General features: G+C 39.5%; 1 protein-coding gene across 2 annotated transcripts in view; it reads left to right on the plus strand.

Moving 5' to 3' along the window:
- Positions 1–25,205, plus strand: part of RSPO2 (R-spondin 2) — a 151,976-nt gene that overhangs the window by 111,441 nt on the left and 15,330 nt on the right. For both annotated transcript variants that reach the window (XM_080381573.1, XM_080381574.1), the window contains exon 5: positions 1–25,205. This exon is cut by the window's right edge and continues 15,330 nt beyond it. In XM_080381573.1, the coding sequence (XP_080237699.1) occupies positions 1–110 (110 nt within the window). In that variant the 3' untranslated portion in view covers positions 111–25,205.

The following is a 25,205-nucleotide window of genomic DNA, read 5'->3' on the forward strand; positions in this document are numbered from 1 at the left end:
GGAGAAGGCCAACAAAAACAAAAGACAAGAAAAAGAAGAAAAAGAATTTGATGGAAAGGGCTCAGAAGCAGCACAGCATCTTTTTAGCGACAGATAAAACAAGCCAGTAAAGACTTGATTTTCTTTAATATATTTTTTTTGCGAAGTGCACAAAAGCTGCTATATGCTCCTGCCCATGGATGCACTACGATTCAGCTGCTTTGACAGTATTGGTGGCAAATAACTTGTGAAAAAGAAAGCCCACAAAGTTGTTTGTTTTATTTATATATTTTTTTATTTTATTTTTTCCTCTAATTTTTGACCTGAAGACTTCAAGGTCAGGAGTGCACTGAGTTGAATCGGTGGAAGTGGTGCTGAAGTGCGTCAAAGATTTTGTTCTGAGTGCCTGGTCAACACATTGACATGGAAGGGAAGCAGGAAAGAAACCTGTCTATCAGCATTAGGCGGACTTGTGCATATTTAAATAAGTAAAAAAAGGAAGTCTTGGAGGTGTAGGTACTATTACATTTATGGCCTTTGTTTCCTATATTTGTACATTTCAAGAGTAAATGGATATGACTTACCTACTTCATGTTTATGTACATTGTTCTCAGCACCTGCTACATTGAAACTGTTGTATAATAAAATGGCTTTAAGACAATATACTGCAGGAATTACTGCTTAGACTTATAGCACAACAGACTCTGTGTACATATTACTCTCTCTACATATAAATTAACATATTTACTGTACATCTATGCATTTTTATGTATACTTTATACATGTTTAAATTTATGTCCTGTTGGTTTTAGTAATATACCTTAAAATAATCCAGTAAATGTTTACTTTTTCCTATTTTTTAATTATTTTCTCAAATTTCTCAATAGTTACAACTGGACTTATTTTCTCATTTGTAAAGCACATTCAGATGGCTAAACTACCTTGTACTGACCCTTGCAATGGCGTGTCAGCTCTGAAGTATACTTGCCAGACTAGTAAACCACAAATCTTTTCTGCTATTCTGTGCTTCTATCTCAGCCCCAATGTACTTTGTCTCAGAAAAAGAAGTGTAACTTTTTTTTAAGATGAGGCACAATGTCAAGAGATGTTTTGAGTGTCAGGAGAGAAATTACATGGAAAGTTCTTGGTATCTAAGATTGTATGTGTAAGTTTTTGTCAAATATAATGCACAATGTTTTATTTCTGTTAGTCCTGATCTAGTCAGATAGAGCAAACAAATACCTGAATAGGGGAGAAACAAAAGAAAAAGCTGTGTGAGTCCATTCGTTCAAAAGTATAGCAAACACCAATGCCCCAGTATTGCCAGTTATTTGTAGAAGTTTAGTAAATTTAATCTGCATTTGGTGTTTGGTTGGGGGCTTTTGGAGGGGTGGGGTGGGTGGGGTGGGGAGGGGTAGAGAGAATTTGCTGTGTAGGAAGTCAAAATGGCTCAGGATGTGTAATTTGGTAATCTAGCATTATTTGGCTTACATTCAAGGAGATTTCTGCTGGGAAAAACCCACACTAAACCGGCTGTCATTTATGCTGTCACTTAGAGAGGTTATTCCAGTTCTAGGACTTGAATACGACCTACACAACACAAGGAAAAGGTAAACCAGACCCTAGACCCTACAAAACTCTTTTTGATGTATACTTTAGAAAAATCCCATCCATTTCAGTTTCGGTTTTATGGGTTATATGCTTTACAAACTAGGGCAATAAAGCATCTATAAGCACAAATATATCCATATTTAGCTAGGACAAGTGTTGCTACAAAAATGTGCAGTAGTTAGGCATGTATGAATGTTCCATGAAAGCACCGTGGACTTCCACTTAACCATGAGGCTGTCACCATCTTTCATTTAGAATATGTTCATATTTACCTAGAACATAATAATGTTAAGGACAGTAAGATTGTTCTGATCCTGGGCTTCTATTTTCAGTGTTAAATGCTCAAAGGAAAAAGTAAAAGGACAGTAAGAACTATAGCTGCCTGTTTGCTTATTGGTTATGGAATTCGGCTGTAACTGCAGTAAATGCCCTCATACAATCCTTTTAGTAGTGGTTACAAATATTGTATTAGGCATGTCGTGGAAAGAATGCTACAAAATACAATAAAATGATGCCACAAGTTTCTGAGCAAAATATTTTTGGTCCTTTCTAATTCAAAGAGTATTATTTCAGAATAGCATACACATAGAAGAATCGAAGAAGGTGTATGGATGCAGATTTTCTCCACTGGATTAAAAAATGTGAGGGTTTTCCAAACAGCAATTTTGCTGATACTTACAACATGTTTGAAAAGGCATGGTATATTAGATATATATTCAATTCTCTGGTCCTATTCACCTTAATTTTCAGTTTCCTTGAGAGTGCAGAGAGAGGGCACTAAGTAGCAAGTGCCCTTTGTGTTGTTTCTTTTTTGTCCTAGACATCTGGTTTTATCCTGCCTTTGCATGGTGAATCCTATCAATGTGTTCATAGCACTGGGGATTTTGTAAGACCGTACTTCTGAGGTTAGAAAGGACTGTTCCATGAACTTTGGGAAATGGTTCTTCACTGAGAGGGTGGTGGGTCACTGGAACAGGCTACCCCCGGGAACTGGTCATGGCACCAAGCCTGTCAGAGTTCCAGGAGTGTCTGGACAATGCTTTTAGTCTTATGGTCGAGTTTTAGGTAGTCCTGCAAGGAGCAGGGAGTTGGACTCAATGATCCTTCTGAGTCCCTTCCAACTTTAGATATTCTATGATTCTATGACCTTGAAAGATCACTTAGGTCCCATCTGTGCTTCAAACAAGGCTTACCGTGAAGTTACATCAAATCTGCCTGAGGTGGAGGATTTCACAGCCTCTGTAGTTGTCATTTTTGACCATCTTCACAAGCATTTTTTTAATTGTTGCGGTTTGTGTACATTGCCCCTTGTCCTTTTGCTGTGCACTTCTGAGAAGAGTTGAGCTGAGCCCTGCCTGTAAGCCCTGATCAGGCAGCTGAAGACTACCACTCGGTTTTGCTTTAGTGTCCTCCAGGTGAATCACCCACAGTGTCTTTGGCCTCTCTTTGGATGTTTTGTGCTCCAGCCCCCTATTTGAGTGACCCTCCAGTGCGACTGACTTACTCCATTCCTCTCTCACCCTGAGTACCATGAACCAGGCACAGCACCTCAGCGGTGGCCTCCTGAGTGTGGAGTAGAGGAGGTCCAAACTCTCCTGGACTACGCCCTTTTGGGAATTCTCACAATGGTGGATTTCATACTTCTGCTGGGATGCTTGGAGAACTGGGTACAGCTCTGGGAGAGGACCGGCTTATGCTAATGCTTCAGGATCTTCAAACATACACTGTTTCTTGGTAAAGTGAACATCAGGTTTTCAAAGCTGGATATCATGAAAACACTCTGCCTCTTATTTCCTTTAAATTTGATCAGAAGCAGGCTGGTAAAGGTCTTACGTCTTTTCTGAAAAGCAGCTGACCAGGCACAGATGCCACCTTTTTTCCCTTTCAGAGCTGTCATTAATTTTTGAATCTAATAATTTCTGTCAGTGAAAGGATTCAAATCAGTGGAGCTTCTGTGTTCACAAGGTTTTTATGCTCCTAGTTTAATCGTTAGCTCTTGGAAACCCGTTTAAAACTAGAAAAGTTTCAAGCTGATAGGGTAAAGAACTTTCCATGCTGTAATCATTAGTTAAAAAATGTTACATTGCTACGATGTGCAAAAAGTTCTTTTTGGAAAACATACATTCCTTTATATCTTATGCACTTGTCCCAGAAGAGACAATTGCATAGCCCCAGCCTGCATTTAGGCTCCCTCTGCTCTCAGTATGGCTTACCTTATCCTGACCTCCTAGAATCTCTCTCTTTGAATGAAAAAAAAAAACCACCCCACTCCACTCCCATCACCCTCCCCCCCAAAAAAAAAAAAACCAAACCCAGGTGCAAGTTTAAAGCAATTATTTTGTGGCTGACTGGTCTTTACTGCATCTCAGCTGTTCTTGCTAGTAAGAAATTATGGTTACGTGTCTCTTTTCTTATTCCTGGGGGAAAAAAATCTTGCATTCCACATTATGGCAATGCAAGCCTTCCATATTACAAATGTCACTGTTAGGAAACTGTTCTCTTCTTACACCTATATGCTTAACATAAAGATGTCTATGAAAGAAAACTGAATACTTGTAGAACTTATATGATGTGTCTCCCTTTATCAGTATGAGATTTTATTACAGAAATCTGCAGAGCAGAAAAAAACCTGAAGTAGATTTTCATTTGAGTTAACTAAAAATAAAGCAAACATCAATTAAATGCCATGTTAACATTATTTTTTCTTTTCTTTCTTTCTTTCTTTCTTTTTTTTTTTTTTTTGTGGAAATAAATGGTATTACTAAAATCTTGATTGAAAGATTGAAAGCTTATGAATTGAGAAGACCTTTCCAGACAGATTAAGATCAAAGTTAGTGCTTCAGCTTTGTTATGCTGGCGAAATAGAATATACAACAAATTAACTGGATACTACTGGCACAGATGTCATGTTTTTTTAAGTGGGTGATGTTGCTAAGACTGATGCTACCACTTACTAGAGGGTATTTATTTTTTCATTCAAACCGGACATCTCTTTTCTTTCACCAACAAAATGTATTTGTCTCTTAACACTAGTTCACTTTCACTTTCCAATGGTGTAAGCAGCATAAATTCCAGTAAACTTTGGACTGATGTTATTTTGGACTGACACCAACAAGAACAAAATGTACACTTCTGAAAGTGTAACCCACAAACAACTGTCATCTTCCTGTTTAGTTCTTTACCAAGAGCTCTGTGCTGAACCTGGCATCATTTCTTTCATAAGAAGTCTCTGTCCAGGAGTGAGGAAAGGACATCAACTTTCAGAAGTATTAGAGCAGCCTGATCTACAGGACATCTGAGAGAAGGCCAGGCCAGTGCCTGAAGTGCAGTTCCTCTCAGGAGTAAAAATGCCACAAGGAAATTATGTCTAGAAAGAGCATCCTAAATGAGCCCAGCCTTTAGCCCATTATCTAATCCTTCTAGACTTCAACTGGTTTATTTTAAATGCAAACTAGTTCTGTTTATGTCTAATGAACATACATCTTCAACCCCAGTGAAGCTGGATCTTTGCTTGAACTGGCCAATAATGTACCTGTGGCCATGCCAGCTGGGAAAGAGCTGATCAGCCTCTTTGCAGTTTGCAGATTTTGTCTTCAGTGACACTCATGTCTTGTTAATTTTAATTGAGCAATACCACTGAAACTAACAGTTCATAGACCACAAATGAATAAACACTGAAAATGAGGCTGATTGTTTTTTCCCCAGACACTTTTCAAAATAGAAATGCAGCTTAAGACAGCGAAAGCAAACAGTTAGAGAATATATCTTGGCTTGCAACTATGTCTTAGCTTTCTTGTCAGACTTTAAGGGAGCTTTATGGGAAAGATAAGAGTTGTGGATTGTCCCATGCCCACCCCCCCCACCCCCTCTCCCCCAAAGTCCTCTCTTTATCAGAAACTTTGGTGAGACATTGTTTGCTTTCTCTCTCTGAGTGGACTTTATAGACACTAAGGCCCTCAACTGCAGGGGAGCTCCTCATATTTGTTCCAGAATTGTTTCAGCTTTTTATTTAGTTGCTATCTAGTGATATTGACACCAAAAAAAATTCTCAGGGACATGGAGTGCAGCCACAGAATTTCTCTGTCACAGTTTGGTACTCTCCTTTTGGGCTTGTGTTCCTTGATATGCTGTGGCCTGGCTTTTGCAGGACCAGTGAACAGACCTTCTACCACAAATGCCTTCTAGTCTGCTTGTTCTCTTGGCTAGGGCATATGCATTGAAACTCTAAGGCTGAACCTAGTAATTTATTTTGTAATCAAATATTTTGCCTCTAGAGGGTTAAAGAGAAATTCAAGGGCTATGAACAGGTGATGTGAGGAATAGGCAAATATGTATCCTCTCACATCCATACTCTAAAAGAGGAATAGGTATGTATATAGGCAAGTGTAACGGCCATCCCTAATCTAATGATTGCAGATGCTCAGGAAATACGAGGTGACTGGGCTCAGTTAATGGCTTATGTTCTTACCTTACACAGTATTGCCTATTGCCACTATTGGATGCAGCATTTTGAGTTACTGTTTTGACCCATTTGAGCCTCTTTTTAGGATTTTATAGAAAAGTATATAGTGTTTGTTGCTCTACTTAGATAGTTTAGATAACAGTTTTCCTGCTTCATTTTTTTTTTCTTTTTTTGCCTCAGCATTCATTCAGCATGAATTTGTAAATTCAAATTGGATCAATCCCAGTTCAATGGGGTTGTTCAAAATCAAAGTCTTTGATCAGTTCTGTTGGGATAGTTGATAAAGACAGTCAGTGGCTTTGGCAGGGAAGGTTCTTGTCACCTAAAGGTATATTTGACTTTTGAACTAACACCGTGAAGAATTTTCCAGTTTATGACAAGTTCATAGTTCATAGGAGACTGGCAACAGTAAGAACGAATGTTGAAGAAATATTTTCAGTCTGAATTTTGTATGCGTTTATGATAATGATGCATGAATGCTGAATGATAGTTTTTTAAAGATCCGTACTGACATGACCAAAAATTTATTTCTTCTGATTATAAAGAAGAATATAAGAATATATATATAAAAAATAAAGCCTCAGGGCTGCAGTTCTGCAATGGTGATTAGTCAAATAAGGCAATCATTCTTCATTCTCACTCTTATTTTGTAATTATTTTTCCTTCATGCAAACAGTGCAGCCCAAGGATTTGGGGTTTTTGCCTACTCTTTCTTCCCCTTCCCTCCTGCTCCCTGGTGCTCCCTATACCATAACTTAAGGAATTCCCATGTACTGTAATTTGCAGATGCTTTGCAATATGTAGCTGACTTGCAGATGTTTTGGCATTTATTTCCGAGTTGCTCTGCCAGCCACTCTGAAGAAATTCCAGATGTTATTCAGAGAGAGAAAGTAGGTAGCACATGCATTCTGTAGAAATGTATTAATTCTTACGATTTCTCTGATGAGCTGAACATTTTGAGGTGTGATGTAAAAAGAAAGGGCAAATGCATTATGTAGGAAGCCTTCAAATCCACTTCTTAGAAAAATGAGATCTTCAACCATACTGCCACTGAAGAATATTGGTGTGTTTTTAAGCAGAAAGCTAGCATTGTTGGGCTTAATAAACCAAGGAGATGAAGAACTCAGCTATACGATAGAATTTCCTGCCACAAGTAACCTTACCATAAACCTAAATTACCCTTTCCCTATTAAAATGGCTAATTAACAGATATAAATATATATGAAAGTTTCTTGAGCAAATACAGATTATTTTAGGCTGATGGACTCTTTGCTAACAATGAAGATGTGGTGTGCCTTTCAGCCTGGACTATTGTATCACCAAGGCATTATTCAAGATCAGTCTTGGAATTCAGCATACATTTCTTTAGATCTGGAGTAGGACTTGAAATCTAGAACAGGATAATTTCAATTCCTAAGCAGAACTTCTTCTGTGGAATACAGAAGGTTATACAACGTAATTCCTGAAATTTATGTTTTCCTCCACTGCTTTAGTCTTAAAAAGAGCAAGCCATTCATTCTCTCCACATCCAGCTTCTGACGGCAGTGCCTTCCTTCAGCTTGCTCCCACCTGCCTAATTATTCCAGCAGCAAAACTGTCCACCAGCTGTAGCCCATTTTGAATGCCTCATTTGCCAAGCAGAAGTCACTGTCCTTTCCTGTAGAAAATTTTATGCCACTCCTGCCCCCTACAAGTAATTTATAGAGTGCAGCAGTCCTGAGGCTGATTGACAGCAACGAGGTCTTTTGTGTACACAGTAGTGCGTGTACTTTTTGTCTTCTGGGGAGCTCAACAAGGACGAGTTGATTAGCCAGGCTGAAATGTCTGGGGAAACCTGGAGTGAGTGAGATTCTAAATTCAACTGTGGTGGTGTTGGTTTTAATGAATTTCTTTCTCAGTTATAAGTTCTATTCAATGCTAGACACATGTAACTTCTGCTCTGTTGGTTATGTGCTATTCTAGTTCTCTTCTATCACACTAATGTGAAAGTCCTCTTATTCTGATTTTTGCTATCTGTTGTTTGCAAAAACGCTTTTGCTAAGCATTCACTGAAGAGAGAGTTGATTTGAAAGTTGCGTTGATGAAAGATCTCACACAGGACTATACTGTTTTCAACATGACAGCTACACATTTTCCACATGGCAACTGCTATGCAAAGTGCACTTGGATCAGCAAATCATTTAAAAACTCTCAAAATTATACAGTTGCTGCTGTATGAATTAAGAATACATGCCCAAGTGAGACAATAGAAAATCCACCTCAGCATGTATACAATCCTGACTTGTTGGAGCTTTGCTTAGCCTGGCAACAACACTTTTGCCATCTGTTGGACACAGAAATGCAACTGTGAGCTAAGCCATTTGTAAGGGAAAAGAGCCACCTGAAAGGCATACCTGGTAGCTCTGCATGTATTTATTGTGCTGAAGGACTAGATGGGCATCTGGTCAGAGAGCAAGGCAGTGCACAGCCAGTAACTGATTTTTAATTCTTGTATAAATGTATCTGTACAGTTGAGATGGTACTGCTGAGGACTGACTCACAAGCTTTAACTTAACTGTGGCAGCCAGGCACTGTGGAGGTTCCACTGATCTCCACAGCCAGCCAGGGATATCACCAGCCTTTCTCCTACGGTAAGCTTGTTGAGAGCCATTCATATTCATCTAAATTGAAATAGATGGAAATGTATCTGCATTTAGGAGTTTATAAATTGTGGCAGCCCAGAAACAAGCCTTCTACCATGTAACATACTTCTATGTGGCATTAATCTTCCAAACGGAGCTGAGACAGACATCTAGGTGCAGGTCCTTCATTAGATCTTGCAGCTGAACCTGTAGATCTTGCTGAGGTGAAGCTATCAGACACCATGTGTTCAACTTGTTTGTGAGCTCCCAGAGAGCCCACAGAGACCAGTGAATCACTGTGAGTTTAAGCAGGCACAAATCTGTAAAAATACAGACTTGTCTGGAGTCTAAAACCATTTTTTTTTTTTTTTGAGAAAATTCATAATGTTATTCAATTAGATGCAGAAAATGACAAAACCAAACACATTCCAAAAATTCTCTGCCCAAGCTGAAGAATGGTATAATCATAAGACAGCAAGTACCCTAGTCTTATACTTTTTGGAAGTTAATGTTGGGTATAATCAGAAACACAGGCTCACAAATGTTGTCGGTGAAGTCCCTCCATGGGTCGATACTATTCAGCTTCAGACCCTCAAAGCAAAGTGCGTCTGAAAAGTATGTTGTACTTAACATCTTTAATAACTGTTTAAGAGTAACAGTAATAAGGACAGACATGATAATATGTATACATTGAACTAAACAATGGGAGTTGCACAGGACACAGATCTTTAGAGGAAAGAAGGCCATCTGACAGGCTGTGACCAGCTGTATCTGTACAGTTGTTCAAAACTATGTGCCATATGGGGTAGCATATGACACATTTAGGTAAGTAGTTGAAGATCTGATACTTGGATGAATCTGGGCAGTATTTTCTTTTGAAATGGGAACACAAAAATGCTATTTAATTTCGTAAAGCTGGCCTTGTCTATAAGACATCTTCTTTACATCTTCCCATTCAGTGTGTAGATGAACCTGCTGCTTTCTGGGGCAATAAATGTTTTTCTGGTCCTCATGGAAAAGTATAATTGCGATGGCTGTGTTTCATAAGTGGGGGACAGCAACTGAAAAACTAGCATAAGCTTAATGAACCCTCAAAATTCTGAAAATGATCTCATTTCTTCCGAGAGTAGTATTTTAACCAGACCTGGTATCTCTGGATCGTGGGAAAGATAGAAAGCATGTATGCAAATATGAACTTCTCAACAGCATGGGAAGCCATTGGCTTGGACCCAACATCTTACATATTCAATGCCAGTTCAATACCAGTTATGCAAATTCCTATTTAGAAAACTGTAAGATTCATAATTTTTATTTAGCATTTATAAAGAAAATGCCAGGCCTCTAATTTTTGCTCTTTTGCTTGAAAAAAAAAAAAAAAGAAGAAAACATTATTTCAACCATGAGTTATTTCAGTCAATGATTCAAAGAGAAATGATTACAAATTGCTAACCAGAATTGGGGTACAATTGGTATCTGTCAACTGGAAAAAAAACCTTTTAAATAAAAAGCCCAAACTTAAATGTCTACATTACACACAAATTACAAGTTCAAAAGATTCTTTTGGTGAAAAGTATCTGGTAGTGTGAAGCATGAGTACGTTGTGAATATCTGAGCTATCAGAAATTCAGTGCTATTTTCACAATACCTTGTCAAATGTGACCATTTTGTTTTTCAGCACACACTAACTTTTTTTGAATTTATTTTTGGCATATAGGCATAAGTGGCCACAAGTTACAGGTTTTAGGTCTCAGGGGGAGACAGAGGTGGCCGGTGTGGGGACATCATGAACTACCCTGTGATGGTCACAGCTGTTTCCATCTGGCTCTGAAACAAGTGTTGTCAACAGTGGGAAAAACCATCCCTGATCAAAACTTTAGCCAAACCCAGAAGCCCTCAGTGCTGCTAATAAAAAAATATTTTAGAAGGACAATGGCAACTGCTGGATCTGGATCTGGAGATGTGCTCTTGGAGCAGGAGACATTTTATGTTGAAGGGTTTACGGACATGTTAATGGGCCTGTGAATGACCTGCGCTGGTGCAGGTACACCTCTGAGGGACTGCAGCTGTGGGTGATTGATGCTGGGGCAGGGACATGCCTGGGGGACTGCAGCTTGCCGTCTCAATGTGTAGGTTTTGATGAATTTAGTGAAATGCACGGCAAAAAAAAAGGAAAATAGAGACCGAGAACAGAGGAGGATAGGAGTTTATATTAAGGGTTTTGTGTGTGGGGGTGCTTGTTCTTTTTCTCAATAGCAAACTTGGTAAGTAAAGGTTTGTGTTTGTTGGCACTCCAGCAACATTCCCCAAACCTAGACTGCTTTGTTTAAAACTGTACAGGTTGAAGTAGACTGCTAAAGCTGATAGTGCTGAGGTCTCAATTTCATCTGCAAAATTCTTCTTTATGTATATATATTTGTTTTTCAATATTCCTGAAAACTGTTTTTCAAATTTGTTGAGTCCTTGTGAGAAATGCTGAAGGCAGTCTGTTGAGAAACACTAGTGCCCATCAGATGAAAAATTATTTATAAACCTCTTGTGGTGGTGTACCAGCCTGGGAGAGTTTTCAGGACTGGTCCTGCAGTGCATGGTCTCTCACTTAGGATCAAAGAAACAGAAATATATGTTAAAAAGGCTGTAGCAGGAGAAAAAAGACAGGTTGAGCTAACACTGTGGTGCTATAGAGAGAATCATGATTTCAAATTAATTCAGCACAACTGCAGTTTTAATTTAAAGTCTCAATACCCTCAGATGTTTGGCATGAGAAATAGTGCCAAGCTGAGGGAACTGCTAACAACATTCAGGTTAGGGAAGTAATAAAAAGGTCCTGAACTTCAGACAAGAAAACTTTTTTTTTTTTTTTTTTTTTTCCAATCTGAAAACCCCTATAAAGATACCTTTATAAGGAGAGAGTAAAGGAAATGAACTGTGTTGGGTTTGTTGTTGGCAGCTTAACTTTTTTTTTTTTTTTGGATTCTTTGCTTCCTTGAAATTGTAGCAGAGGTTGTGTACAAATATTTCCAGGTGATTTACTGTCCAAAATAATGCATTTGGCAAGAGTGCTACAGAAACAAATGAGTTTCAATCTCTGATTGGAAATGTAACAGCAGTCCTTAAAAAAAAAAAAAGGTTTAAAGTGCTTTTAATAAGGAACTCATTTAGTGGTTCCATTTCATTGTCTCAAACTTTGTGTCAAGTGGTAGCTAGTAATATTTTTTGCAGACAGTAACGCAGACCTAGAATAGAAACAGATGCTTCACTTCAGAAAAACTGGTGTTCTCAAATGCCCTTATGTTACAAGATAGCTGATGTTATCCTTCTGCCTCTTAGGTAAGAGTCAATTCAAATTCATTTAACCTATAAGCCTGGGTTTTTAAAGGGGCCTTGGCTGAACATGCTGTACTCGAGGCATACACAACAGCAGGAGCCAGTCCAAATCAGTGCTGCTGCGGTCAGCGAGCAGTCGCTTGAACAGACGAGCTGATACTGCAGGTTTTGCTGGTTCAACAAGTAGGAATTACTGTAACATGTCGCAGCTGTGGGATATTGCTCTTCTCAAGAATAAGTCGCTCAGCTGTGCACTGAGGCCACCGAGTTCTGCACAGAAACCCCCTTTGCACAGAGCTGACATTTTATTTAACAGTCTACACTAGAAAGCAACTAGAGAGAGGTGTGTTGTTAGAGGGAAACATATGAGGGAAAGTGGTTTTCCCATCAAGAAGATTTTCTACAATTGGCTTGCTTCCTCAGCTCTGTGGGTGAGATTTTGAAAAATACGGGGCCTAAAACTTCATGTGGCTGTGTCCCAAGCATTGTTCTGCAGCACTCTTCCAATTGCTCGCTTGACTCCTGGGCGTGGACGACTGACTTGATGTGAGCATTCTGATTAAAAACTAGTGAAAAGACAGGAATTTCTTGATGTTAAGGAATAGTAACATCACGCACCTAGTGCTGCAGCCATTCTCTTGCCTTCTACTGCTTCTGTAGGGAACCCTTCAGAGATCCTGAGCCTAGTGCCTTTGAGGGGGAGACACACATTCAACTCTAGCTGGAGAGCTGCCAGAGAATGCCCGTATCTACATGACACTTTCTTGTCATGGACTTGCAAAGAGAAAGCACAGAGCCAAAATTGTCCTCAGTGCTAAAACAAATGAAAGGATCACTGGCAGAAATACCTTCAGGAGAAAAAGCCAAAGCAAGACTTCTAGTCATGCTGCTACCTGCCCACACAATGCTAAACTGGAGTGCAAGCTTGCATGCCTGTGAAGAGGAAGCAGATGGTCATCAAAATGTGCCAGGCAGTACTTTTCATGACTGAATCTCCACCTCTCTCCTCCATGAAATCTGGAGATCTGGACAGGATGAAACTTAACGAAGCGGCCAGGTATGTTTGAGCAGACCGCCACTTGGGCACCAGTGCTGTACACACTGTACAGGAGGAGTTCAGCCACTCTGGAAGTGCTGCAGAGGCAATCCTCTGCTCTGTTCAGTTCTGCACAGAAGACACCAAAATGATGTTCTTCTGGCTATCAGCTGCCTGCTGCCACACTTCATAAAGCTGGGATCCTTCCTTAGGATCAATGCCATATATTCAAGGTCTGAGAAATTAAAAATTTCAAGTTTCTGCATGAAATCCTGAATCACATCTCCTGTTTGTTGCCTTTACACATTTTCCCTGACTTTCTGTCTGCTCATAAAATCCTCCTACCCCATGCTGTCCTTTAATTCAAGCTTTCTGCACAAAAGAAGTGGAAATATTCAGACATTGCACCACAAAAATGTTTAAAATAGTGGAAGATACCAAGAGTGGAACTAAATAGGAAAGATATATTAGCTCAAAGATATATTAATAGATTTAATGTTAAATAAAGCTGAACCTTCAAGAGGTGAATATTTGCATCAAGCCATAAAGATGGCTGAAATTGTACAAAGATTTGAGGAAGTATGGAGTGTTTTGCTGAACAGAGTTCTGCAATGCAAGTGCTAAAATTTGCATCAAATTTTATGTGATTGTGTATCATAAAACTGAATAAAAGCCAAAGAAGATGTTTTGCTTTGCTGTGTAAATTGGAAGTCAAAGCAGCACTCGGAGGGCTAAACTGACTGTTGTTTGCCCTCCATGCCTGTAATAAATGTTGCCAAGTGAATAACAGCACTTCATTTCTTTCTAGCTTTTCCAGGCCTTTCTGGAAAAAACCCTTGAAAGAAAAGCCACCCCAGAGGAGAAGGAGGGAAACAGCATTCCAAAACTCTGAGCAGAAATATTTTCATCCTTGTTAGCATGAAAACTAAGAGCAGTCCAACATGTTCTTGGGCTTTTTACCATTTCCCTTAGCAACTGAGGAACTACAGCCCATATGAAGAAGGGAACTGTCACTCATAGAGAGAGGCTGACAGGTCTTCAAAGAAAAGTGAAAAGGGCACAGACGATTCAGCTCCATCCCTACAGAAGGCCACAGACTATACAGGGACTTTGGTTGAGGATGCGACTGGAGAGGGGCGTGATACAGTTGGTGCAGTAGCAAAAAGCTGTGCTGGAGCCCCTTCTGTCACAAATGTCAAATATTGCCTCCAAGAAATGTGGAGAATGGTTAATTTTTAATAATAGTCCTTGCCACAACATTCTCCTCTGTTGCCTTTGGAGAGATGAAGGGGACTGCTTTGAGCACATCAGCCTCCTAGGATTTTCTGAACACCCTTTGGTCTGACTGTGCCTCAGTTCTTCTGATCTTAATTTTTACCATAACTTTGCTTAATTACTACTCTTTTGTTTCAAGAGTAATATGTTGCCTGCTGGTTTTGTATTACTGCAATAGTATCCCATTGATGAAAAGTTTAATATTTTACTATTATTTTCCAGTTTGAGCAAGCAGATTTCCATACAGTATGTTCCTTATGCATAACCATCTCTGCTTAGGTAGGAATAAAAAATACTCAGTTTTTTTGAATGCCTAGGATTTCTTCCTTAGTATCAAGCCCTGTTAAAAATATTGCTGTATCCACCTATAATACAAGGTTCTTAATTAGAAATCTATTATCTTTCAATAATATATTATTGTCTACCCATTAATAGTTCCATTGGTTTTCTGACCATTGCACAAAAAGAGAAAATGTTCCACTACATTGCCTGAATGTCCAACAGAAAGCTTCCTAAACTGGCTATTACAGAGCAGGAACTGTGCTGTAATATGTAATGTAACTATTCATGGTCATCTTAACTGTAAACATAGATTTTGCCAGCATTGTACATTGGGCTAAGGAATAAAATAGTGTCAGGCAATTTCCTGGCCACACCTAGCTGTGAACATCATTAGGATCTAGGATTCTGTGTATGTTAGTCTATATGACTAGTCAACTTGACAGCTGTTATATCCTAGCAAGGGATGTTTTGTACAGGGCACCTCCTCTCCACATGGTTTTATTCAAGCATAGATGGAAGATACAGTGATAAACTGTCTTCTGTATACTGATTCATGCACTCGTAGGTGCTTGATGAGAGACAAAGCTTACCAACCTTTCTTTTCCTGGAATATCATCAAGGTTGCCTAAAGCTTCTGGTCTGTGGTTTGTGTCCACACCATGTAGACTTTGGGCTCTAATGCCAGTTCTGAGTTACTCCTGAAATACTGTGTTACTAGATGTGGTCCTGTCCTGTTCACTTCCAGTTCACTGCCCTGCTTTTCTAAACAGCCTTTCATCATACGCTTTTCTGGATCAACTGCCCTCCAGCCCCATTATGCTTATTTGCTGTTACCTTCCACAGGAATAAATATGGACTATCAACACTGTGGAGTAAAAGATTACTGCTAGTCTTTCAGGCTTAGTCAAAAGGAGTCAATTACTTTATCATCTTCATTCCATCTGTAATCTCTAAACACTCTGTCACTGTTCGGCAGGGTATAGTAGAACATTATTATCTAACAACTATTATTTTCATGTATGACTTCTTGCTAAGAGCTCAACAGTTTTGCATCAGAAGAAGATTAACAGATTAAATTTCACAAAGAACCCACATCACACAAATCTTCAAAAGATTTCTCACAGGAACAAGAACCAAAATAAACACTTTTGAAAATAAGGCAGTTGATCAAAATTGACCACTGCTTCCTTTGAAAGTAATCAAATGAAGATTTGTGGGTAAAAGGCATCCTCTGGAGGCAGTGAGATTGTTTGATATTTTTTATGAAAATGTATCTATTAATGAAGAATTTAAAGTACTTCATTCTGCCTAAATTCAGATCAAAAAAGGCCCTTCATATGCAAGTAATAATGAATACAGAACACTTTTCCCTTGTTCATCCCCTTATAGAAGATAATGTAAAGCCAGCAGCTACATACACCAAGGGTGGTTTAGGCTTTCGATTTCTTGCTAATTCAGATTCAGTTTATGCACAAAACAAAGGATGGTTTCTACTTCTATCATATTAAACATTTCCTGGCTAATCAGGTACTATTTTATTGAAGAAAAATGGTGTGCAGCTTGAATAGAAATGAAAAATTTTGCTGTCATAGCTTTTAGAAACAGAACAGTGTCTCATTTCTAAAACTACTCTGATGCAGATCTACAAAGGAAAACTCAAATCCACCAAATCTAGAAAAGTTCTCAAAGAAATCTTAACAGGTTTTGGCTTATTGCCTGAATAACACTTCTGTTTTTTAAAAAATGACAAAAAAGATCCAAGATACCTTGTCTAAGGAAAAATCTAAGGAACCATCCAAGAAACCACAATTTGTTATACATGGTTTTTTTTGCTGTGGATCAGAGTAAGAATAATTTTAATAAAAAGGAGCCTGACTCTTCAGGTTTATCTCCCAACAAAATCGGAACAGTAACATGTGTGTATGTAGGTTTAACATTCTCATGCAGAATTAGAAATAGTTATTATGGGAAGCCATTCTCTTGGCATTTCCACCTTGGCCAGAGCCAGGAATAAGAATTATTGCATAGATACTGCACAAATCTTGTTTTCCTTCGGTTTTCTACAGATAGTTTTAAGAAACATGCAGATTTGAAAAGAGGATTTGTTTCTGATGGGAAATGGCCCTGCAGAGGATGAATAAACGAGCTGCGAATCTCGGGAGCGCTCAGGCGCCCGGCGGCGGAGCGCGAGTGCCGCCCCGAGGCCGCGGAGGGCCGGCGCTGCTGCCGCTGCTGCTGCCGCTACCGCCGCCGCCGCCGCCGCTGCCGCCGCTGCCGCCGCTGCCGCTGCGGCCTCTGGTCTTGCTGCCGCTGCCGCGCCGCTGCGGTACACCGGGCTATCCTGATGCTCTCGGGTCCCCAGGGTATCGTGTTTATGGAGGCCTTCTCATCCCTTACCATCCCAGCTGTATGTGGGTGATGAAGGAAAGTTCGTGGCTCAAACTTTCCACGTATCTCCATCTTATCAGGCAATGAAAGAAAACAGTGTTGCAATTCATACAGCAGCATTTCTGCAGGGTGGGGAGAAGGATCCTTTACAGCAGCGTATGAAGCTACATCATTCTTTATGAAGCATGAAACGCTTCATATCAGAAGCAGAAAAATAATATATCTTTTGTAAACTGTGACTTCCTGATTTCTAAACTGTTTCTTGCCAAAACGTAGTGGCACAGCAAAAACTTCAAACTAACAAAACATCCACTGAAGGTTCCTTACAATCCACGTTTACAAATATTTCTCTGCACTTCACCTAAATTAATAAAGACTTAATACACTAGATGTTAGGCCTTGTTTCTAAATGATATTTCTTAGCTGAACAATGTAAAAATATGTGTGCAAATACTTCTACAAAACAGTGATGAGAAAGAGCTGACTATATACAGCTATAAGAAAACCTAAATCCTAGGTGGAATCATAGAATCATTTAGGTTGGAAAAGACCTTTAAGATATCGAGCCCAACCATTAACCCAGCACTGCTAAGTCCACCACTAAACCATATTCCTAAGCACGTCATCTAAATATGGCACTTTTTAAAGAATGAATGCAATCCTGAAAGGAAGCAATATTTCATGAGGATATTTTCCAATACTTTGTGTGATTTATTTTTTTAGAGCCCTGCAGAGAGCACTAGGAAATTTTGATTGGACGATATTGCACATTTGACATAATTTTGTATTTCTGCCTCAGGATTAAGGCATATATACTCCTCTGGATGTGAGTTATTTTTTTCCTATGTATCTTACAGTGATAATACCTTTTTCATGGAGACTGACATGAGTCTTTCTCTGATGTGTATTCTTTTAATTGAAGAAATGATCAGAACAGTGCATAGATTTGATTATGTTTCAAAAAGCATTAACAGTTGGACTAGATGGTCATTGTAGGTCCTTTCCGACTGAAATAGTCTATTCTATTCTAGTCTAAAAGGAAAAGAAAACCTGTCTGAAAGACTGGACCGAGACAAGTATTGTTCTACTGTTAAGGAATATGATATATAACATGATAGTTTTTTAATCTCAGTTCAGATTAGATTCAAGGAGGTGATCCATTTGCAGTTCCAGCTGATTTTTCTTCCAATTAATAGTATAGCCAAATAAGAGCTGGCACGGTAAGATTAATCTTATATAGTATGCTCACATCTTCTCTAGAAGTACTGTTATGACTTTATCCTGTACACTCAGAGCTTAAAAAAACTGAGATCCTTCTCTGCCCTGCTGATGTTGCCTGTGGTCTTTATATGCACATATATTGTGGGTGCAATAGTTAAAAGAAATGAGTACAAACATTTGGAAGGGAAAGTAATTTTTTTTATGGATGAAATTAATGGAAAATATAAACCTTATCTTCAAATCTTGCCCATCGTTTAAACCATAATTACATGTAGGCCCATGATGAGACATTTCATTATCAAAAGTCAAAAGGAGTGTTTTTGTCATGCCTAAAGAACTGCAATTAATATTTTTTGCCTGCTCTACACTGTGGGGAAAAAACCCCTACAGTTAAACCCAGCATGTTTGCAAAAATCAAATATAAATTAAGTATAGCATCTCTTCCTTTCTTGAAGTGCTTTCAGTTCAGCTATGTGGCTTTAACACAAGTTGCCATCATGTGTTCCTGAAGAAATACTGCTTATACTGCTTCTGGAGTATCCAGGACTTGGCACTTGCAAGATACATATGTTTTATTTAAAAAAAGAGAAGAGTAATACCCCAGTTAGAAGTGTTGGTGAGAGCGTTTACTTTGTAGTTGTACCTTGTTTCTCACTTGTTACTCTCAATTGGCCACAGATTTTTGTGATTATGTGAGTTTTAGAAATCTTTTAAATTTTCAGTGAATTCCCAAAATGAAAATGGACTGAAAGATTTAATCTTTTAATTTGCAAAAGAAGGGAGGTAGATTTGGAAACAATCACAGAACCACGGAATAGCTGAGATTGAAAGGGATCTTGAGAGATCCTCTAGTACAACTACTGGCTTAAAACAGGGTCAGCTAGAGCAGAGTGCTCTAGGTTGTGTCCTAAAACAGGGTCAGCAAGAGCAGAGTGCTCTAGATTGTGTCCAGCCAGGTTTTGAATATCTCCAAGCAGCAAGAACCCACAACCTTCTGTTGGAAGAGGTTGTTGACTGTATCCCATCACCTTTATGATAAAAAACTTTTTCTAAGTTTAAATGGAATTTTCTTTATTTCAGTTTTTTCCCCATTGCCTGTTGCCCTTTCACTGCATGCCACTCAAGTCAGCTCTTACCTTTATTGCCTCTCATGAGGTATTTATTTATATTTGTAAGATCCTCCTGAGTCTTCTCTCCTCCAAGCTAAACAGCCCAGGCTCTCTCAGCCTCTTCTCGTACAGCAGATGCTCCAGTCATATTCACGGCCTTTCACTGGACTCACACCAGTATGTTCATTTGTTCCTTTGCTGAGGAGTCCAGTGCTCTGGATGTGACTCACAAGTGCTGGGTAGAGGGGCAGGATCATCTCCTTCAACCTGCTGTTGATTCTTTTCCTGAAGCAGATCAGGATGCTGTTGGCCTCCTTTGCTGCAAAGGAGCATTACTGGCTCCTGTTCAGAAAGCTGGCCACCCTTACTAAAGTCAAGATAAAAAACAACCACTGCTGTCCCTTTGTTCATAAAACCACTCATTGTAGAAAGCTATCAGGCTGATCAAGCACGATTTCCATGTCATAAATCCATGTTGACTTCTCCCCATTATTTTAGTGTCCTTAACACATCTGGCAACAGTTTTAGGGGTTATTTGCTCCATCACCTTCCCAGTAATTGAGCTGAGCAGCTTGTAATTCCCCAGATACTCTTTCTTGCTGTTCTTAAAGGTAGGTGTGACATTTCCTTTCTTCCAGGAATGACATGTACTTTCTTCCAGTCCTCAGAAACCTCCCTCAGTTTCTTCCATTAGTGCATCCCATCACATCTCATGGACTTACATATACCCCATTTGTTTAAATGTTGCCTAATCTACTCTTCATCCATGGGTAAGTCTTCCTTGCTCCAGACTCTCCCATAGGCCTCAGGGGCCTGGTATTCCTGAAGGCTGGGCCTACCAGTGAAGATCAAGGCAAAGGAGGCACTGAGCACTTTGTCCTTCCCCATGTCCTTTGTCACCAGGACCCCTATTCCATTCAAAAGTGGGCCTATGTTTCTCCTAGTCATATCTTCATTTTGCTACTGATATATCTGTAGAAGCCTTTCTCATGGCTTTTCACATACCTTACCAGATTTAAATCCAGATGGATTTGTCTTTTCTACCCCTGCAGGCTCGGAGTGTTTTTAGATTCCTCCTGTGTCACCAGTTCTTCCTTCCACTTCCTGTATGATTTCCTTTTGTTTGACTTTTGTAAGAACCTTCTTGTTCATCCATGCAGGACTCCTTCAGACTGCCTTTGCTTGATCTCCTGCAGATGAGGATGATCCAGTCTTAAGCCTGGAAGTGGCAATCCTTGAAAATCAGCCAGCTCTCCTGGACTGCTCTTCTCTCCAGGGCAGTATCGCATGGGATGTCTTCCAGCAGATCCCTGAAGAGGCTAAAGTCTGCTTTCCTGAAATCCAGGGCTGTGAACCTACTATATTACATTGTGTGATCCTGCTTTGTACCTTGATCTCTATGGAAACAAAACAAACTTGGAACAGAGGGTAGATGTGTCTCATGTTGGTTACTGGATAAGTGTATGGTACCAAACAAATAATATTTTTTTTTTTTTTTTGTCAGATCTTTCTATCTTACAACACTTGATTCATCTACAGTTCAACTACCTTTGTTCTAGCTAATAAGAGTACAAAAATAAAAGATTACATCCGTGGTAATTGATAGATGAAGGAAACACCTTTTATATAATTTTCCATCCTCATTTACTTCAATCTCAATTCCATTTCAAAAGACAAAACCGCAACACAGACATAAAAGGAAAAAAAAACCATTGCCGTTCTCTTCAAAGTGCAGAGTTTAATCTTGGCAGCCTGACACTGAAAGCTGCCTACAGAAAGCTGAAGTTGATGCTTTTTCCTCACCTTCTGCCCTCTTGACTTTTGCCAAATCCTGCAGTTTGTTCATACTTCTGACTCAGGGTGAGTCCAGAGGAGACATATTATATATACTAGATAAACCTGTCCTCTCAACTTAGGCCAGAGCAGGGGGATTTGGCTGCTCTAAGTAGCTGACAATAATTATGATATGGAATGATGTACCAATAGACAAGAGGAAGCACTGATTAGGGTTGTTTCCCTCTTGCTTGGCCAGGCATGTATAAATGTACTGAAGGACATAGGAAAGAGCCAGAGGAGAGTTAAAACCCCCTGTCTTTCTGTCTTTCCTCTCTTTGTGAATGTCAAGGACATAAGAAAGTCAACAGAGAAAGTCTGGCTTCAGAATAAATCTTTGTTTAAGGATGCTTCTTTCATATTTTCCCTTTCAAAATCTTATATAAAGCTGAGGAAAGAATGTAATTTCTCCCATCCCATGCCAGAGACAGAAATAATCAAAAGTCAGAACTCAGGGAGATCAGGAGCCTCAGAACAGCTGGCCAAGGAGATTGTTAACAAAGTCATAGAAAAACAAGAGGTTTTTCAGAGCTATGGAAATTTGCTATGGTGGTGAGGAAGAGCCAAAGACATGGGGAGCACGAGGCCAAGTAACTATGAGAGAAGAGTCAGACAACCTGGTTCTAAGGAAGCAAGAGTCTCTGGCAGCCGTCAAGAGAAGGAGAGTACACTTAAATGTTAAGATTCAGAAACAAAATCAGGATTTCTTTAGAGGTTTGGATAAAATATCCAGATGTTCCAAATACACTGTCTGCTTTAGAGACAAGCTCAGATATGACCTGGGTGAGAGGATACTGGTCAAATTTGGAAATACTTATAGCCATACAGTTCTTGGGATGTGATGTTTCCAGAGAGAAACAATTGGCTGATGAATAGCACCAAGATGTAAAATTGAAGTACGTTGCTGATCCCTCTTCTAAGCCCAGAAGGAAACATTTTTTTTAAAATGGACGGTATATTTCCTGCACATTTTGTTCCATGTCTCATGCCAAGCAAATAAACATCTGTAGATATACTGGTGTGATGGGTTGACCTTGTCTGGATGCCAGGTGCCCACCAAGCTGCTCTATCACTCACCTCCTCAGCAGAACAGGGTGAGGGGAGAAAATAAGATGGAAAAAAACCCTTGTGGGTCAAGATAAAGGCAGTTTAATAAAACAATAGCAGAGGTGATGTGCATGGATGTAAAGGAAAAAAAAAGATGTTATTCTCTACTTCCTATCAGCAGGTGATGTTCAGCCACTTCCCAGGAAGCAGGGCTTCAGTACATGTAGTAGCTGCTACAGAAGACAAACGTCGTAAATAGCAAATGCCCCCTGTTTCTTCTTTCTCTTAGCTTTTATATCTGAGCAGAAGTCATATGGTGTGGAATGTCCCATAGGTCACTTTGGGTCAGCTGTCCTGGCTGTGTCCCCTCCCAAGATCCTGCCCACCCCCAGCCTGCTGGTGAGAAAATAGGAGAAATGCTGGAGAGGCAGCCTTGATGCTGTGCAGCACTGCTCAGCAGTAGCCCAAACTCTGGTGTGGTATCACCCCCTTGTTAGCTACCAACACAGGCACAGCGCTGTGAGGGCTGCAGTGGGGCTCAGCCAGACCCAACACAACTGGATAGATTCATCATCTCAAGGAACTGGACTAAGTTACAACAGAACCCTTAATCCATCTCCCCATTAGAAAGTACATCCATTACCATCTCTTCCCCCTTTTTGTTGTTACACACTGACAAGGGAAACGCTTCCTAGCTCTGCAGGAAGGGTGACTGGGACAAATGAGAGACAGGTCAGACTCTGAAATAATATCTTTCCAGTAGTTACTGGCAGGTGAGAGTCTCAGAGCACTCAGCCTGCAGGAAGACATGCATTAGAAGTCAGACAGGGTCTTTATCCCTGTGATGCTGCCAGGAATACAGGGGACAAATTTCATAGGGTAACAGTGGGAAACACAACCTGACTTTGTAACTGGTGAAGATGGAATAGGAAAGGAGGCAGGTGTCCTGCAGACTATTTATGCTAAAGGCTAAAATCGTGTCCAAGGTCATCAGAGAAAGGAAACAAAGACCTCCAGCTCTTGTTATTCACCAAAATTATAGCATGCTCCTGCAGTCTGGGAAGTGACCTGACTCTCTCCTGCAAACTGGCCGTAAAATCATTGACAGGTTTGTAGAACGTTGGGTATTGTGCTGTTTCAGCTCTCTTGCACAGGCAGTTCTCTGATATAGCCCAGAAACCCTGAAGCAGGGAGTCAGGTACCACAGGGCAAGGGAAGCTCTTTTCCTGCAGCAGGCAGCAGCCCCGATACCTTACTTTGCCAGAGCTCTTCTATGGCAGTTGCACGCTGTCATACTGCCACTTAGAGAAACACTCATGCCTGCTAAATGCAAAATAATACACTGCTGGAACTTACCAGGAAAAATACAAGTTTTATGGTGAGAGTAGGATTATTTGAGGTCATTGGAGTAGGTATGTGTGAAAACTCTTGAGCCCAGCAGGCTAGAGAGTCTTTACAAAGCCAAGTAAGGAAGACACTGTGGCAGGCATGGCCTCGTTGACAGCTTGAAGATAAGTGCTTTCAAAAGATTACCTCACTGCTAGAACACAGCTTGTATTGGTGTGTACTCTGCTATTATTACCAGATTTTATTTGCAAATGTTTTCTCAATGATGTAGCTACATGTAGAGGAGGCAGCATCTTAGCCAAAGGCAACTGAAACAAACTGCATTTGTTTTGTCTAATTTTGTTTTCATTTACTTCAATCAGCTTTGCATTCTACTGTGTTTTTATTTAAGAACTGCATCTGGTCTCACAAAAAATTACTAAGATGGGCTTTTCTTGAGGGAAAAATCAAGACAAGCAAGAAAATCTCAGAATAATTGGTAAGAATAGTAGAATTATATTCTAAGCACAAGATGAAGAATAATGTATAATTCCCAATAATAATGAAGTATATTTAAATTGGGTTTGATTGTGTTGTATTACTGGATTTTATATCAGCTTCAGAGACAAATCAGTAATGAAACACATGTGCTGGTTAGGGGTGGGATAATTTATATCTGCCAGAATTAGCTGTATGAAAAATAAAACAATATATACTGCATTGTAGCTGTGGTTGCATTCAATGATCTTGGTTTGTGCATTTGCAATAAATCTTCTAAAAACTCTTCAAGGCATAACTTGCTGCTTCTTTCTTTCTTTAAAAAGTAATCTGGTTTCAATTGTAACATTAAAGTGATATTCATCCTTTTAATTTCAACTAAGCTGAGAGCTGACTTCAATTTTTGTGTTTATAGGAGTAAATGAACACAAAATGTGCTCTTCAACAGCCCTTCATGGTATGAAGTGCTATTACTTATATTGGAATACTTGTTAGAAAAACTAATTCTTATATAAACAATATTATACTTCTAATACAATTGGGGGATCAGTCATGCTAGAGCAGAGGCCAAATGAACAAAGGAATAGAGTGACATTTCTAATGCTCCAGACTCAGTGCAAATGCTGTTGATTTAATACGACTCTCGCACAAGTGATGTAAGACCCGTTTCCAGCAGTGCAGCCTGACTGCTCCGCGTGAGGGTTTCTGTGGGTCCTTGCTGATGTGTTGACTTTCAGAGCTCAAATCTCTTGCTGGTCTGCTGGGGTCTGGCTCTTCCGACTTGGGATTGTGTTCAGCTCTGGCAATTTGCTTATTCTTTTTTTGCTCATTTATAAAAGTCAGCAGAAGTTCTCAAGGACATCTCACTTTAATGAGATGTTACTCATAGGAAATCTTTTTTCTTAGGTAATTTGTTTAACAGTGGAAAAAGCTGGAAATGTCACATGCTAAATGAAAAGCATTTGACATTTTTGCACAGTGGTTAAAGGAACAGTTACACATTTTTTCCTCCTATTTTTTCTTATTAATTTTAGTAGAAAATACAAAATTACGCATTTTTTTTTTCCTACAAGAGGTTTCTTTCCTGAGATCTGTGAATGACTTAATACCCAAATGGGAAAAAGTTACATTTTTCAGACTACCTTTTCAGACTCTGTAAACACTGGCAGATATAGCATTCAAAACATGAATCT

Source organism: Falco punctatus, assembly GCF_963210335.1.
Source record: "Falco punctatus genome assembly, chromosome: 3".
Classification (NCBI taxonomy): domain Eukaryota; kingdom Metazoa; phylum Chordata; class Aves; order Falconiformes; family Falconidae; genus Falco; species Falco punctatus.